At 53.3% G+C, this 12,386-nt stretch overlaps 1 protein-coding gene across 1 annotated transcript; it reads left to right on the top strand.

Moving 5' to 3' along the window:
• The first annotated feature begins 1,142 nt into the window (after positions 1 to 1,142).
• On the top strand, positions 1,143 to 6,281 carry PPP1R14A (protein phosphatase 1 regulatory inhibitor subunit 14A). The gene is made up of 4 exons (XM_017887439.1): positions 1,143 to 1,647; positions 4,516 to 4,596; positions 5,185 to 5,217; positions 6,076 to 6,281. Exons 1-4 carry the CDS (start codon positions 1,447 to 1,449, stop codon positions 6,202 to 6,204), a joined length of 444 nt encoding a protein of 147 aa, XP_017742928.1. The 5' UTR covers positions 1,143 to 1,446; the 3' UTR covers positions 6,205 to 6,281.
• The last annotated feature ends 6,105 nt before the right edge of the window (positions 6,282 to 12,386 follow it).

The following is a 12,386-nucleotide window of genomic DNA, read 5'->3' as shown; positions in this document are numbered from 1 at the left end:
TCTCAGAGTGCTGGGATTACAGGCATGAACCACCAATAATAAATAAACGATTATTTATTTAATGTAATTTAATTAATTTATTTATTTTGAGATAGAGTCTTGCTCTTGTTGCCCAGGCTGGAGTGCAATGGTGCTATCTTGGCTCACTGAAACCTCCGCCTCCCGGGTTGAAGCAATTCTCCTGCCTCAGCCTCCCAAGTAGCTGGAATTACAGGCATGTGCCACTACGCCCAGATAACTTTTGTATTTTTAGAGAGATGAGGTTTCAGCATGTTGGCCAGTTTGGTCTTGAACTCCTGACTTCGTGATCCACTCACCTTGGCCTTCCAAAGTTCTGGGATTACAGGCGTGAGCCACTGCACCCAGCCACATTTAAATTTTAAAGTATAATTCTTGCTGCTTATAATTAGAAGTGGTACGACTGTTTTGAAGTAAGGGACTTCCTGGCCACCCTCGCTAAAATTGCAACCCTACCCTCACTCCATTTGTCCTTTTCTGCTTTATATTTCTCCAAAACACTTATATGATAATAAACTGTATAATACCATGCTTACTGTGTTTCTCTTGTGTCCTGGCTACAGCTGTCAACTGCGTGGGACTGGGCTTGTCTGTTTTGTTCCCTGCTGTATCCCTGGAGCGTAGAGCAGTGTCTGGTACAGAGTGGACACTTAATAGATACTCCTTGAATGGGCCCAGGGGCGGTGGCTCACGCCTGTAATACCCACACTTTGGGAGGCGGAGGCAGGCAGATCACTTGAGGTCAGGAGTTCGAGACCAGCCTGGGCAACATGGCGAAACCCCGTCTCTACTAAAAATACAAAAATTAGCCGGGTGTGGTGGTGCATCCTTGTAATCCTAGCTACTTGGGAGGCTGAGGCAGGAGAATCGCTTGAACCTGGGAGGCTGACGTTGCGGTGAGCCGAGATCGCGCCACTGCACTCCAGCCTGGGTGACAAAGAGAGACACCGACTCAAAAAATAAATTCGTTAAACGGAATGAGTGAACAAATGGATGGATGAGTGAATGAATGAATGAACGAACGAAAGAACGAGTGATTGCTCGACCTTCTACAGCGATGGTGGCGCAGGCGCTCCCGCACCACCCCTGCCACCGCCAGAGGGCGCAGACAGGCCGGATCCCGAGTGTCTGTCCCGGGCCCCCGCCCCACGGGATCCAGGCCCCGGAGCCCCCGACACAGGGACCCGCCCGGGGTTCTGGGTCCCCACCCATACCTGAACCCCGCACGACTGCGTGCCTGAAGCCGACGCAGAGGCCTACTCTCGCATTGCAGACGGGGAAACTGAGGCCCGAGGCAGCCGGGGCGGGGCCGACCTCCAGGCGAGACCGACCCCCCGCCCCCGGCCAGCCCCGCCCCGGCCCGTAAGAAGCACCCGGGGCGCGAGGCGAAGGCGCACAGCGCGGGACCGGGCTGAGGCCAGCAGCGCGATGGCAGCTCAGCGGCTGGGCAAGCGCGTGTTGAGCAAGCTGCAGTCTCCATCGCGGGCCCGCGGGCCGGGGGGCAGTCCCGGGGGGCTGCAGAAGCGGCACGCGCGCGTCACCGTCAAGTATGACCGGCGGGAGCTGCAGCGACGGCTGGACGTGGAGAAGTGGATCGACGGGCGCCTGGAGGAGCTGTACCGCGGCATGGTGAGCCCGGGGAGGGCTCGGGAGTGGTCGGGGACAGATGGAGCCCAGGCGCGGAGATCCCACGCCCTTGGGGTCTCGGTGCTCACTCGCTGGTGCACGGTCAGCCTGGTCTGCACAAGAGGACGAGTGCCCCAGGGCCGGGCACTCACTGGCCTGGCCGTCCGTGGCCTATGGCATTGTGCTTGTGGACACACCGAGAGCAACATACAAACACCTGGGTCTCCAGAGATGTGTCCAAACGCCTGGGGAGGGCCAGGAGTTTAGCATATGAGGAGGGAGGAGGCTAAGTTGAGCTGAAACCACCACGTCTGGAGAAAGAGTGGGGGAAGGCGGGTGTCATAAAGCCAAACATAGACATAGTGACAGGGGAGATACAGCCACACAGAGACCCACGGCAAAGGAAGCAAAAGCAGACACAGATGTGCACAGTGAAGGAAGCTCTAGCCGCTCACGGACACAACACAGAAGTAACAGCCATGCACAAACCCACAAGGACACAAGCGGGGGCGGGGGGTGTGGGGGTTGGTGGAGGGTCACCTACAGTTCAACATGTGCTACAGCCACAGCCACCCGGAGACACAGCGGTGTGGGCCATAGCCGTAGTCAGACACAGCACAACCCCACTGGAACACAAAATGACTCAAGTTATGGCCCTTCCTATCTCCTAAAAACTATGACCACCTGCAAGCATAAGCGCTGATCCACAGCCACTCAAAGACATAAAACAACAGAAATTGGCCTAGCACAGTGGCTCACGCCTGTAATCCCAGCACTTTGTGAGGCCGGGGCGGGAGGATTGCTTGACGTCAGGAGTTCAAGACCAGCCTGGGCAACATGGGAAAAACCTGTTTCTACCAAAAATATTAAAACGTAGCCGGGCATGGTGGCACATACACACCTGTAATCTCAGCTCCTCGGGAGGCTGAGGTGGGAGGATTGCTTGAGCCTGGGAGGCCAAGGTTGCAGTGAACCAAGATTGCGCCACTGCACTCCAGCCTGGGCAACAGAGTGAGACCGTGTCTCAAAAACAAACAAAACCCAACAGAGTTTATAACTACACCCAGACATAAAACTGTAAGCTATAGGAACAGGCAAACATACAACTGCAGAACCCACTGCTGTTCACAGGCACACAAGAGCCTAAGCCATAGCTCCATGTATTGACAGACACAGGTACTTCATCACTCGAGCTTCTGCTTGAAGTCACACTTTCAGTGACTTCTTTTTTCTTTTCCTTAGAGGTGGGGCCTTACCGGCCGAGCACGGTGGCTCACGCCTGTAATCCCAGAACTTCGGGAGGCCGAGGTGGGCAGATCACTTGAGGTCAGGAGTTCGAGACTAGCCTGGCCAACATGGTGAAACTCCATCTCTACTAAAAATGCAAAAATTAGCCGGGCATGGTGGCGGGCACCTGTAATCCAGCTACTTGGGAGGCTGAGGCAGGAGAATCACTTGAACTTGGGAGGCTGAGGTTGCAGTGAGCCGAGATCGTGCCACTGCACTCCACCCTGGGTGACAGAAGGAGACTCTGTCTCAAAAAAAAAAAAAGAAGAAAAAGAGATCGGGCCTCGCTATGTTGCCCAGGCTGGTCTTGAACTCCTGGGCTCAAGCAATTCTCTCTTGTTAGGCTCCCAAAATGTCAGGATTACAGGCGTGAGCCATTGCTCTGGGCCTTCTGTGACTTCTGTATGCTACAGTGGACACAGGACCCACGATTCCTCCTCTTCATGGTGCGACAATGGTGGAAGGCATGGCCCTTCCCCCACAGTGACATGCAGTCCCTCTGTTCTCAGACTCACACCTGGGCCCATACCAGTGAACCAATCTGGTTGCTAGTGGCAGGTGTCATCTATGAGGCCATGCTTGGGTGGTGGGCCCCACAGCTGACTGTGGACACATGCTGATGTGTCACGCACCCAAGCCAGAGCCACACACCTCACACCTGCAGGACCATAGGCCACTATACGAAGCCACTGCACGATGCCGGGTCCCTCTGCCTGCTCAACCAGCCCCGGGCCCTTGACATCAGGCAGTGGCCCTGGCAGACGCACACACCTGTGTCCTTGCTGAAGCCTTTTCACCACACATGAACCAGGACCATCCAGCCCTGAAGCCCCAGGCCTGAAGCCGACAGCCGGACTTTGGGTTGGGGAGGAAAGGATTCATAACTCCAAGGCTCTCTTGCTCCCTCAACAGCTGGGGACAGCTGGGTCCTGTTCCCAGCAGGGGTACTGAGCCAGCCTGCGCTTGGGCCACTGCCTGTAGAGGCCACACTAAGCGCCCCGCTCTTAGCAGCTGAGTTGAGCTCATGACTCATCCCACCCACCCACCTTGAGGGGCCTCAGTAGTCCTCCTTCCGGTCTCATCAGGCTGCATTTTGGCCCCCCAGGGCCTGGCCCAAGCTGTCCCCTCCCTTCCTGTCCCCTGGGGGAAGGGGCCGCCCCAGCTGGCTGCTGGCTGCCAGCCTCTCCTCCCCCACACCTAGTGCTAAGACTTTTCCTTGAAAGGGCAGAAGCCAGCCCCTCTCCTGAATCCCAGAATCTGACATTCCAGGACTCCACTAGGCCTGTTTTCCTCTGTGGGAACTGGAGCCAAGGCGAGAGACCCGTGCCAGCCCCGAGGCTCCCGGGGCCCATGGGCCCAGGCATCGGGCTGGTACAGGGCCCTGGGGCTCCATCAGCCCATCTGTCACCCCTCCCCCCCAACACCCAGATGTCCTGCCTTGGCAGTGCTGTCCCTGACTGCCACATTAATGCTCCAGAACCCGCCAGCTGGGCCCTGGGGCTGGTGGGGCTCCTGCAGAGCCCTGGACAAAGGCGAGGGAGGGAGGGAAGGCGATCCTAGGCACCCCTCTCTCCCTGGCCCTAGGAGGCAGACATGCCCGATGAGATCAACATTGATGAATTGTTGGAGTTAGAGAGTGAAGAGGAGAGAAGCCGGAAAATCCAGGTAGGTGGGGGGGAAGTGTCCCCCAGGTCCCCACTTTGCACCTCCCTAAAAATAATAGCAGTAGTTCACATGTTTACTGAGTGCTCACTAGATGCTGGGCACTGGTGTGATGGCTTTACATGTATTCACTCATTTAACCCTCACAAAACCCTCTGAAGCAGTCGCTAGTGTGAACTCCATTTTCCCCATGAGGAAAATGAGGCTCAGAGAGGTTGAATCCCTTGCCTAGTGTCACACAGCTCAGAAGGAGCAGAGCTGGGCATCGAACCCAGGCAGTTTGGCAGCCATGTCCTTTCTTATGGCGTATGCCTTTTTAGAGGAGAGAAGTGCTGTGCGACCCTCTCGCCCTCTCTGGATCTAGTGACTCACCCCTGCCCTGAGTCACTCCACATGCCCCTTGGGCTCTGTTCCTCTCTTGAAGCTTGGTAGGCAGTCCACCCTGGAGTCTGACTTCCATTTGTCTTGCTGCTGGGGCTTTTTGGGAAAGGGAAGGGGCTGGAGGGGAGTAGCTGTTCATCATTTACTGTTTTGTTTTGTTTTGTTTTTTGTTTTTTGTTTGTTTGTTTTTTTTTTGGTTGGGGGTTTTAGGGACTCCTGAAGTCGTGTGGGAAACCTGTCCAGGTGAGTTTTCTCTCCTTCATTACGGGCCCTGTTCTGGCCCCAAGTTCTCTGATGGGGGAGTAGGAAGAAGCTGACCATGCCTGGGACAGGCAGAAGGGTCTCTGGGGAACCCCCTCCCCCGCCCTCTGCAGCTCTTTCTGGTCTGCAGGGGTGTCTTTTGTCCTCCTCCTTGTCTCTCTCCCCTCTCCCCACCTGCCAAGGGGCTCCATTCTGTCCTCCCCCATCTGTCTCGTTTCTGTCTCTCCTGTGCCTGTCCTTTGGCCGCCAACCTTCAGGCTCAGTCTCCCTCTGTCCTTCTCCCCTGTCACTGCCTCTGCCACCCCGGGCTCCCTTCCCTACCTCTGGGGGCCCTCCATCTTCCCAGGCCCTGAAGCTGAGCGGCCCAACCCCTCCCACTTCCTTCCCTGCTTTAAAAGGGAAAACTATTCATGTTTCTTCAGCTAGCTCTGAGGGACAAACGTCACTGCGTTTCTGTCCGCCCTGGATCTATCTCTGGGGACCTGTCTCCACGTGTCTGTGTTTCTTTCTCTGTCCCTATGTCTCTGTCTGTCTCTATCTCTACACGTCTCTCTCTTTCTGTCTGTGTCTGTTTCTCCCCCTCCCCCACTCCCTATCTGTCTCCTTGGATCTCTCTCTCTCTTCCTAGCTCTTTCTCTCCATTCCTCCCATTGCTCTTTCCCCATCTCTGTCTTTCTTCTAGCTCACTTTTCTCTCTATGTCTATAGCCTCCGCCCCTAACTCCCCCAACCCCACAATCAGAGAACAGGAGGAGGCACCCAGGTCAGGGACTGGGCTGGACAGGGGCAAGGGGTGCCCCCACGATGTTCCCACGTTCTCAGCTCCCCCGTCCTGTCTCAGGACTTCATCCAGGAGCTGCTGGCAAAGCTTCAAGGCCTCCACAGGCAGCCCGGCCTCCGCCAGCCCAGCCCCTCCCACGATGGCAGCCTCAGCCTCCTCCAGGACCGAGCCCGGACTGCTCACCCCTGACCCTCTCGCACTCTCCCTGCCCTGCTGACACCGCCCGGCTTGTGTATAAGTTGTATTTAATGGTTCTGTAACAATAACACTGTGTGGCTGTTTTTCCTCCCCCTGCCCGGTTACCATGGGTTTCCTCGAGCTCCCCCCACAACCTCCCTCTCTCCTCCTGTGGCCTCTGCTCCTGTCCCTGTCCCAGCACCACAGTTGGGCCTGCCAGATGGAGAATCACTCCTCCTGGGCCAGAGAGCATGAGAACGGGCCCTGCTGAGCCCGCGCCCTTGGGACTCTTATCCTAAACCTCGCCTTCCCTTGAACTCCCCACCCCACCCCCATCCCCAGCCCCAGCCAGCAGGGCCCCTATATGCGTGCTCCTGTAGGAATCTGGGTCAAGGGGCATGCTCATGACCAAAGATGACTGATATTGACTCAGTACAGTGATCACACAACAAACAAATCATTCAGCCACTCCATGAAATCTGTGCTGTGCTTATAATGGCCCTTGGTACTGAGGCTGCAAAGATGAGAGGAAGATGGTCTCTGGCATCAAGGTGCTCACACAGGATGGGAGGAGAAGGGCCTGAGTGTGAGGATCAGAGCAAGGTGTGCTGAATGGCTCAAGATACCTGGGAGCCTGGCAGGGGGGAGGGACCTATTCACTCTGGGGGTGGTGAAGAAATCTGGGAGGGCCTCCTGAAGGAAGTGACATTAAGGTAGGCTTTGAAGGATGCAGAGGGGTTCTGTGAAATGGATACCCCTCTCCGAGGATTCTGAACTTATGGGTGGAGGGATTGATATTGGGGCAGAGCCAGGGAAAATACCAAATATTGCCAGGGCCATCCACCAGTCAGGAAGGACAATGGCCCCCAGAGCTGGGTCAGGGAAACCCCCTATTGAACCGGGGTTAATCCTTTCATGCTGGGGCATGGAGAGGCCTGGAGGGTCCCAAGGGAGCAGCTGGGCCATTAGTGGGTAGTGGCTTTCTTTCTTTTTTTTTTTTTTAGACAGAGTCTCTCTCTGTTGCCAAGCTGAAGTGCAGTGGCGCAGTCTTGGCTCACTGCAACCTCCGCCTCCTGGCTTCAAGTGATTCTCCTGCTCAGCCTTTCAAGTAGCTGGGATTACAGGCACGTGCCACCACACCCAGCATAATTTTTTTTTTTTTTTTTTTTTTGTATTATTTTTAGTAGAGGACAGGGTTTCACCATGTGGCCAGGATTGGTCTCGATCTCTGACCTCGTGATTCGCCCGCTCGGCCTCCCAAAGTGCTGGGTATTACCGGCATGAGCACCATGCCCCGGCGCAGAAGTGGGTAGTGGCTTTCTAAAAAATTAATTTTATTTTATGTTTTTTAATTTTATTATTTAAAAAATATATATTTTGTTTTTTGAGATAGGGTCTTATTCAGGCTGGAGTCCAGTGGTACAATCTTGGCTCACTGCAGCCTTGACCTCCCCAGGCTCAGGTGATCCTCTCATCTCAGCCTCCCAAGTAGCTGGGACTACAGGCATGCACCACCATGCCCAGCATTTTTTTTTTTTCTGAAACGGGATCTTGCTATGTTGCCCAGGCTGGTCTTGAACTCTTGGGCTCAAATTATCAGCCTGTCTCGGCCTCCCAAAGTGCTACGATTACAGAGGTGAGCCACTGTGCCTGACCTAATTTTATTTTAGAGACAGAGCCTCACTGTCACCCAGGCTGGAGTGCAGTGACACAATCATAGCTCACTGCAGCCTTGACCTCCTGGGCTCAATAAATCCTCCCAACTTGGCATCCCAAAGTGCTGGGATTACAGGTGTGAGCCATCACGCCTGGCTATTTTTTTACTTTTTTGTAGAGACGACGTCTCCTTATGTTATCCAGACTGATCTTGGACTTCTGGGCTCAAGCAATTCACCCACCATGCCCAGTCCTCTATTTCAACATTATCTTTTTTTTTTTTGAGATGAAGTTTTACTCTCGTTGCCCAGGCTGGAGTGCAATGGTATGATCTCGGCTCACTATAACCTCTGCCTCCTGGGTTCAAGTGATTCTTCTGCCTCAGCCTCCTGAGTAGCTGGGATTACAGACATGTGCCACCATACCTGGCTAATTTTTTGTATTTTTAGTAGAGACAGGGCTTTACCATGTTGGTCAGGCTGGTCTTGAACTCCTGACCTCAGGTAATCTGACCACCTCAGCCTCCCAAAATGCTGGGATTATAGGCGTGAGCCACCGCACCCAGCCATTTTTTTTTTTTTTTTTTTTTTTTTGAGACAGAGTCTCGCTCTGTCATCCAGGCTGGAGTGCAGTGGTACGATCTCAGCTCACTGCAGCCTCCACCTCCCAAGTTCAAGTGATTCTCCTGCCTCAACCTCTCAAGTAGCTGGGATAACAGGCGCATTACTATGCCTGGCTACTTTTTGTATTTTTAGTAGAGATGGGGTTTCACTATATTGGCCAGGCTGGTCTTGAACTCCTGACCTCAAGTGATCTGCCCACCTCGGCCTCCCAAAGTGCTGAGTTTACAGGTGTGAGCCACTAGGCCTGGCCTACATTTCAACATTTTGTTTTATTTTATTTATTTATGTTTTTGAGATGGAGTCTTGCTCTGTCACCCAGGCTGGAATGCAGTGGTGCGATCTCGGTTCACTGAAACCTGGTTCACAGAAACCTCAGTTCACTGAAACCTGCGTTCAAGTGATTCTTCTACCTCAGCCTCCCGAGTAGCTGGGATTACAGGTGTGCACCACCACACTGGCTAATTTTTGTATTTTTAGTAGAGACAGCGTTTCACCACCTTGGCCAGGCTGGTCTTGAACTCCTGACCTTGTGATCCACCCACCTCAGCCTCCCAAAGTGCTGGGATTACAGGAATGAGCCACCATGCCCGGCCTATTTCAACATTTTAATGGTTCTGGTTGGCCCAGTGGTCCCAGGTGTGTATAATCAGGAGCTGGGGCCGTGCTTAGGACCAGGGCAGGGTCAGAGCTGGGCTGTCTCACCAAGGACAAAGCACATCTCCCACCTCGCCTCCACTGACTGAAGTTGGGGCCCCAGGGCCCTGTCTCCACCTGTGCCATCAAGTGGCTCCGCCAGGATTGGGCATTTATCCTGGGGCTCTGAACTCCAGTCTGGGAGGAAGAGAAGAGCCCCCTGAGGAGGAGCATCCAGGAGCACCCTGGCCTGTCCAGCCGTTCAGGTGACCTTGCTGTCTCTGTGCAGATGGACCCAAGGCTTCCAGTAACCCCTTTCGTCCACACTGTATAGAGAATGAGCAAGTCCCTCCTGCTGACATCCCAGCTCCTGGGACCCTGTCCCAGAACACCCCACGTGGGCCTGCAGAACCCCTTCTACTTCCCTCTCACAGAACCTGGTTTGGGTTCCTCGTCCTGGTGGAGGCGGTATGTGCTCAAAACCCAGGTTCTAAAGTCGTGTGTGCTGTGTGTTAGGCCTCAGTATCCTCATCTGGAAAATGAGTACTTTGTAGATGAGGAAACAGAGGCCCAGATTAGGGATGTCACTTGTTCAAAGTCACATGGCTGGGAAAGGGTGGCGCTGGGCTTCAGTCCCAGGCGTTATGATTCCAGAGCCCAGCTATTTAACTCCTGCTCTACAGAGTCCCTTTAAACCACAGCAACAATTGCTGTTGTTCTGTGATGGGAAAATATTGGCTAATTCATACTAAGGTGTTAATGATTGCTCACAATCCTTGGAGATAACCAACCTAAAGGGTAATGCAGTTAACAGAACAATGTTACAGTGAAGGACTGGGAGGCTCGGCAGGGTGACTCAAGTCTGCAATCCCTGCCAAGGTCAGAGGATTGAACCCAGAAGGTGGATCACACCACTGCATTCAGCCTGGGTAACAGAGCAGTGTCTCAAAAAATAAATAAATAAATAAAATAAAAAGAGCCGGGCGCGGTGGCTCATGCTTGTAATCCCAGTACTTTGGGAGGCTGAGGCGGGCGGATCATCTGCAGTCGGGAGTTCGAGACCAGCCTGACCAACACGGAGAAACCCCGTCTCTACTAAAAATACAAAATTAGCCGGGCGTGGTGGTGCATGCCTATCATCCCAGCTACTCAGGAGGCTGAGGCAGGAGAATCGCTTGAACCTGGGAGGCGGAGGTTGTGGTGAACCGAGATTGCGCCGTTGCACTCCATCCTGGGCGAAAGAGCAAAACTTTTGTCTCAAAAAAAAAAAAAAAAAAAGGAAAAGAATTGGGAAACGGCACACCACAGTGGTTAGTGGTTAAGAGCAACTGCCACTTCCTAGCTGTGTGATCTTGAGAAAGTCACTTAACCTCTCTGTGTCTGTGTCCACATCTGTAAAATGAAGGTGATTTTAATAGTACCTACCTCCAGGGATTATTACGAGGTTCTGTTTTATTTTGTTGTTTGAGACAGGGTTTCACTCTGCTGCCCGCACTGGGGTGCAGTGGTGTGATCTCGGCTCACTGCTACCTCTGCCTCAGGGGCTCAAATGATCCTTCCACCTCAGCTTCCCAAGCAGCTGGGATTACAGGCACGCACCACCAAGCCCAGCTAATTTTGGTATGTTTTGTGGAAACGGGATTTCACCATGTTGCCTAGGCTGGTCTCGAACTCCTGGGCTCAAGCGATCCACTCGCCTCAGCCTCCCAAAGTGCTGGGATTACAGGTGGGAGACACCGTGCCCGGCCTGTTGTGAGGTTTAAATGCAGAGCATAGGCTAGGACCAGGCACATGGTAAGCATTGTCATCAACCCTGTCATTGTGAGGAGGGGACTGATCATTAGCTCCTATAGCCACCATTTCTGGCCAGCAGGAAGTCCCTTGGGAACACTGAACCACAGGCCTTCAGATACAGAAAAGCCCCAAAGGGGCCAGGAGCAGTGGCTCACACCTGTGATCCCTGCACTTTGGGAGGCTGAGGTGGGTGGATCACCTGAGGTCACGAGTTTGAAACCAGCCTGGCCAATATGGCGAAATCCCGTCTCTTAAAAATACAAAACAAACAAACAAAAAACAGCTGGGCGTGGTGGCACATGCCTGTAATTCCAGCTACTCGGGAGACTAAGGCAGGAGAATAGCTTGAACCCGGGAGGCAGAGGTTGCAGTGAGCCAAGATCACACCACTGCACTCCAGCCTGGGCAATCCAGCCTGGGCAACAAGAATGGAATTCCACCTCAAAAAAAAACAAAGCCCCAAAAGACACAATGTACTTGACCCACCATGCCCCACCCTGTTGTAGCCACACTCACCTCCCCACCCAGCTGGCTCCTTGCCTCCCCCGTCTGTGGTCCGTTTCCCACTCAGCAGCCAGACAATGCCTTTTCTCACTCTCACCCTAAGTTCCATCCACCCTGTTCCCTCTTCCTCTTTCCTCCGAAGGTCACCATTTTAAAAATAAAATCAATTTCTCAGTATTACTGCAATATTTTTTTCTGCAAATACAAACAAGTGTGAAGCTATGTTCTAGTCACCCATTTTGTACCAACAAGGCAGACATTCTGAACATTACTCTTTGCTTTTTTAATTTAATTTTTTTTTAGAGACAGAGTCTCACTCTGTCACCCCGACTGGAATGCAATGGTGCGATCATAACTCACTGCAGCCTCTAATTCCTGGGCTCAAGTAAGCCGCCTGCCTTAGCCTCCCACATAGCTGGGACCACAAGTGTGCACCACTTTGCCCAGATAATTTGTAAATATTTTGTAGAGGTGAAGTCTCACTATGTTGGTTAAGCTGTTCTCAAACTCCTGAGCTCAAGTGATCCTCCCACCTCAGTCTCTCAAAGTGCAGGGATGACAGGCGTGAGATGCCTTGCCAGCCATTTAACAACTCACCCTGGGCCCAGCATGGTGGATCATGCCTGTCATCCCAGCAATTTGGGAGGCCGAGGCAGGAGGATCACCTGAGGTCAGGAGTTTGAGACCAGCCTGGCCAACGTGGTGGAACCCTGTCTACTAAAAATACAAAAAAAGAAAAGAAAAAGAAAAAAGAAAGAAAAATTAGCCGGGCGTGGTGGTGCATGCCTGTAGTCTCAACAACTCTGGAGGCTGAGGCAGGAGAATCGCTTGAATCTGGGAGGCAGAGGTTGCAGTGAACTGAGATCACACCACTGCACTCCAGCGTGGGCGACAGAGCGAGACTCCGTCTCAGGGCGGGGAAAAGAAAAAAGGCCGGGTGCAGTGGCTCATGCCTGTATTCCCAACACTTTGGAAGGCAGAGGT

Source organism: Rhinopithecus bieti, unplaced genomic scaffold (genome assembly GCF_001698545.2).
Source record: "Rhinopithecus bieti isolate Rb0 unplaced genomic scaffold, ASM169854v2 scaffold_15776, whole genome shotgun sequence".
NCBI classification, from domain to species: Eukaryota; Metazoa; Chordata; class Mammalia; order Primates; family Cercopithecidae; genus Rhinopithecus; species Rhinopithecus bieti.
This window is presented reverse-complemented; position numbering and strand designations above follow the sequence as displayed.

Excerpts from the sequence above, each read along its gene's own strand:
- PPP1R14A (XM_017887439.1), top strand. The coding sequence starts at position 1,447 with ATGGCAGCTCAGCGGCTGGGCAAGCGCGTGTTGAGCAAGCTGCAGTCT. Across the intron at positions 1,648-4,515 it reads AGGAGCTGTACCGCGGCATG|GAGGCAGACATGCCCGATGA; the intron begins GTGAGCCCGGGG and ends CCCTGGCCCTAG. Across the intron at positions 5,218-6,075 it reads CGTGTGGGAAACCTGTCCAG|GACTTCATCCAGGAGCTGCT; the intron begins GTGAGTTTTCTC and ends GTCCTGTCTCAG.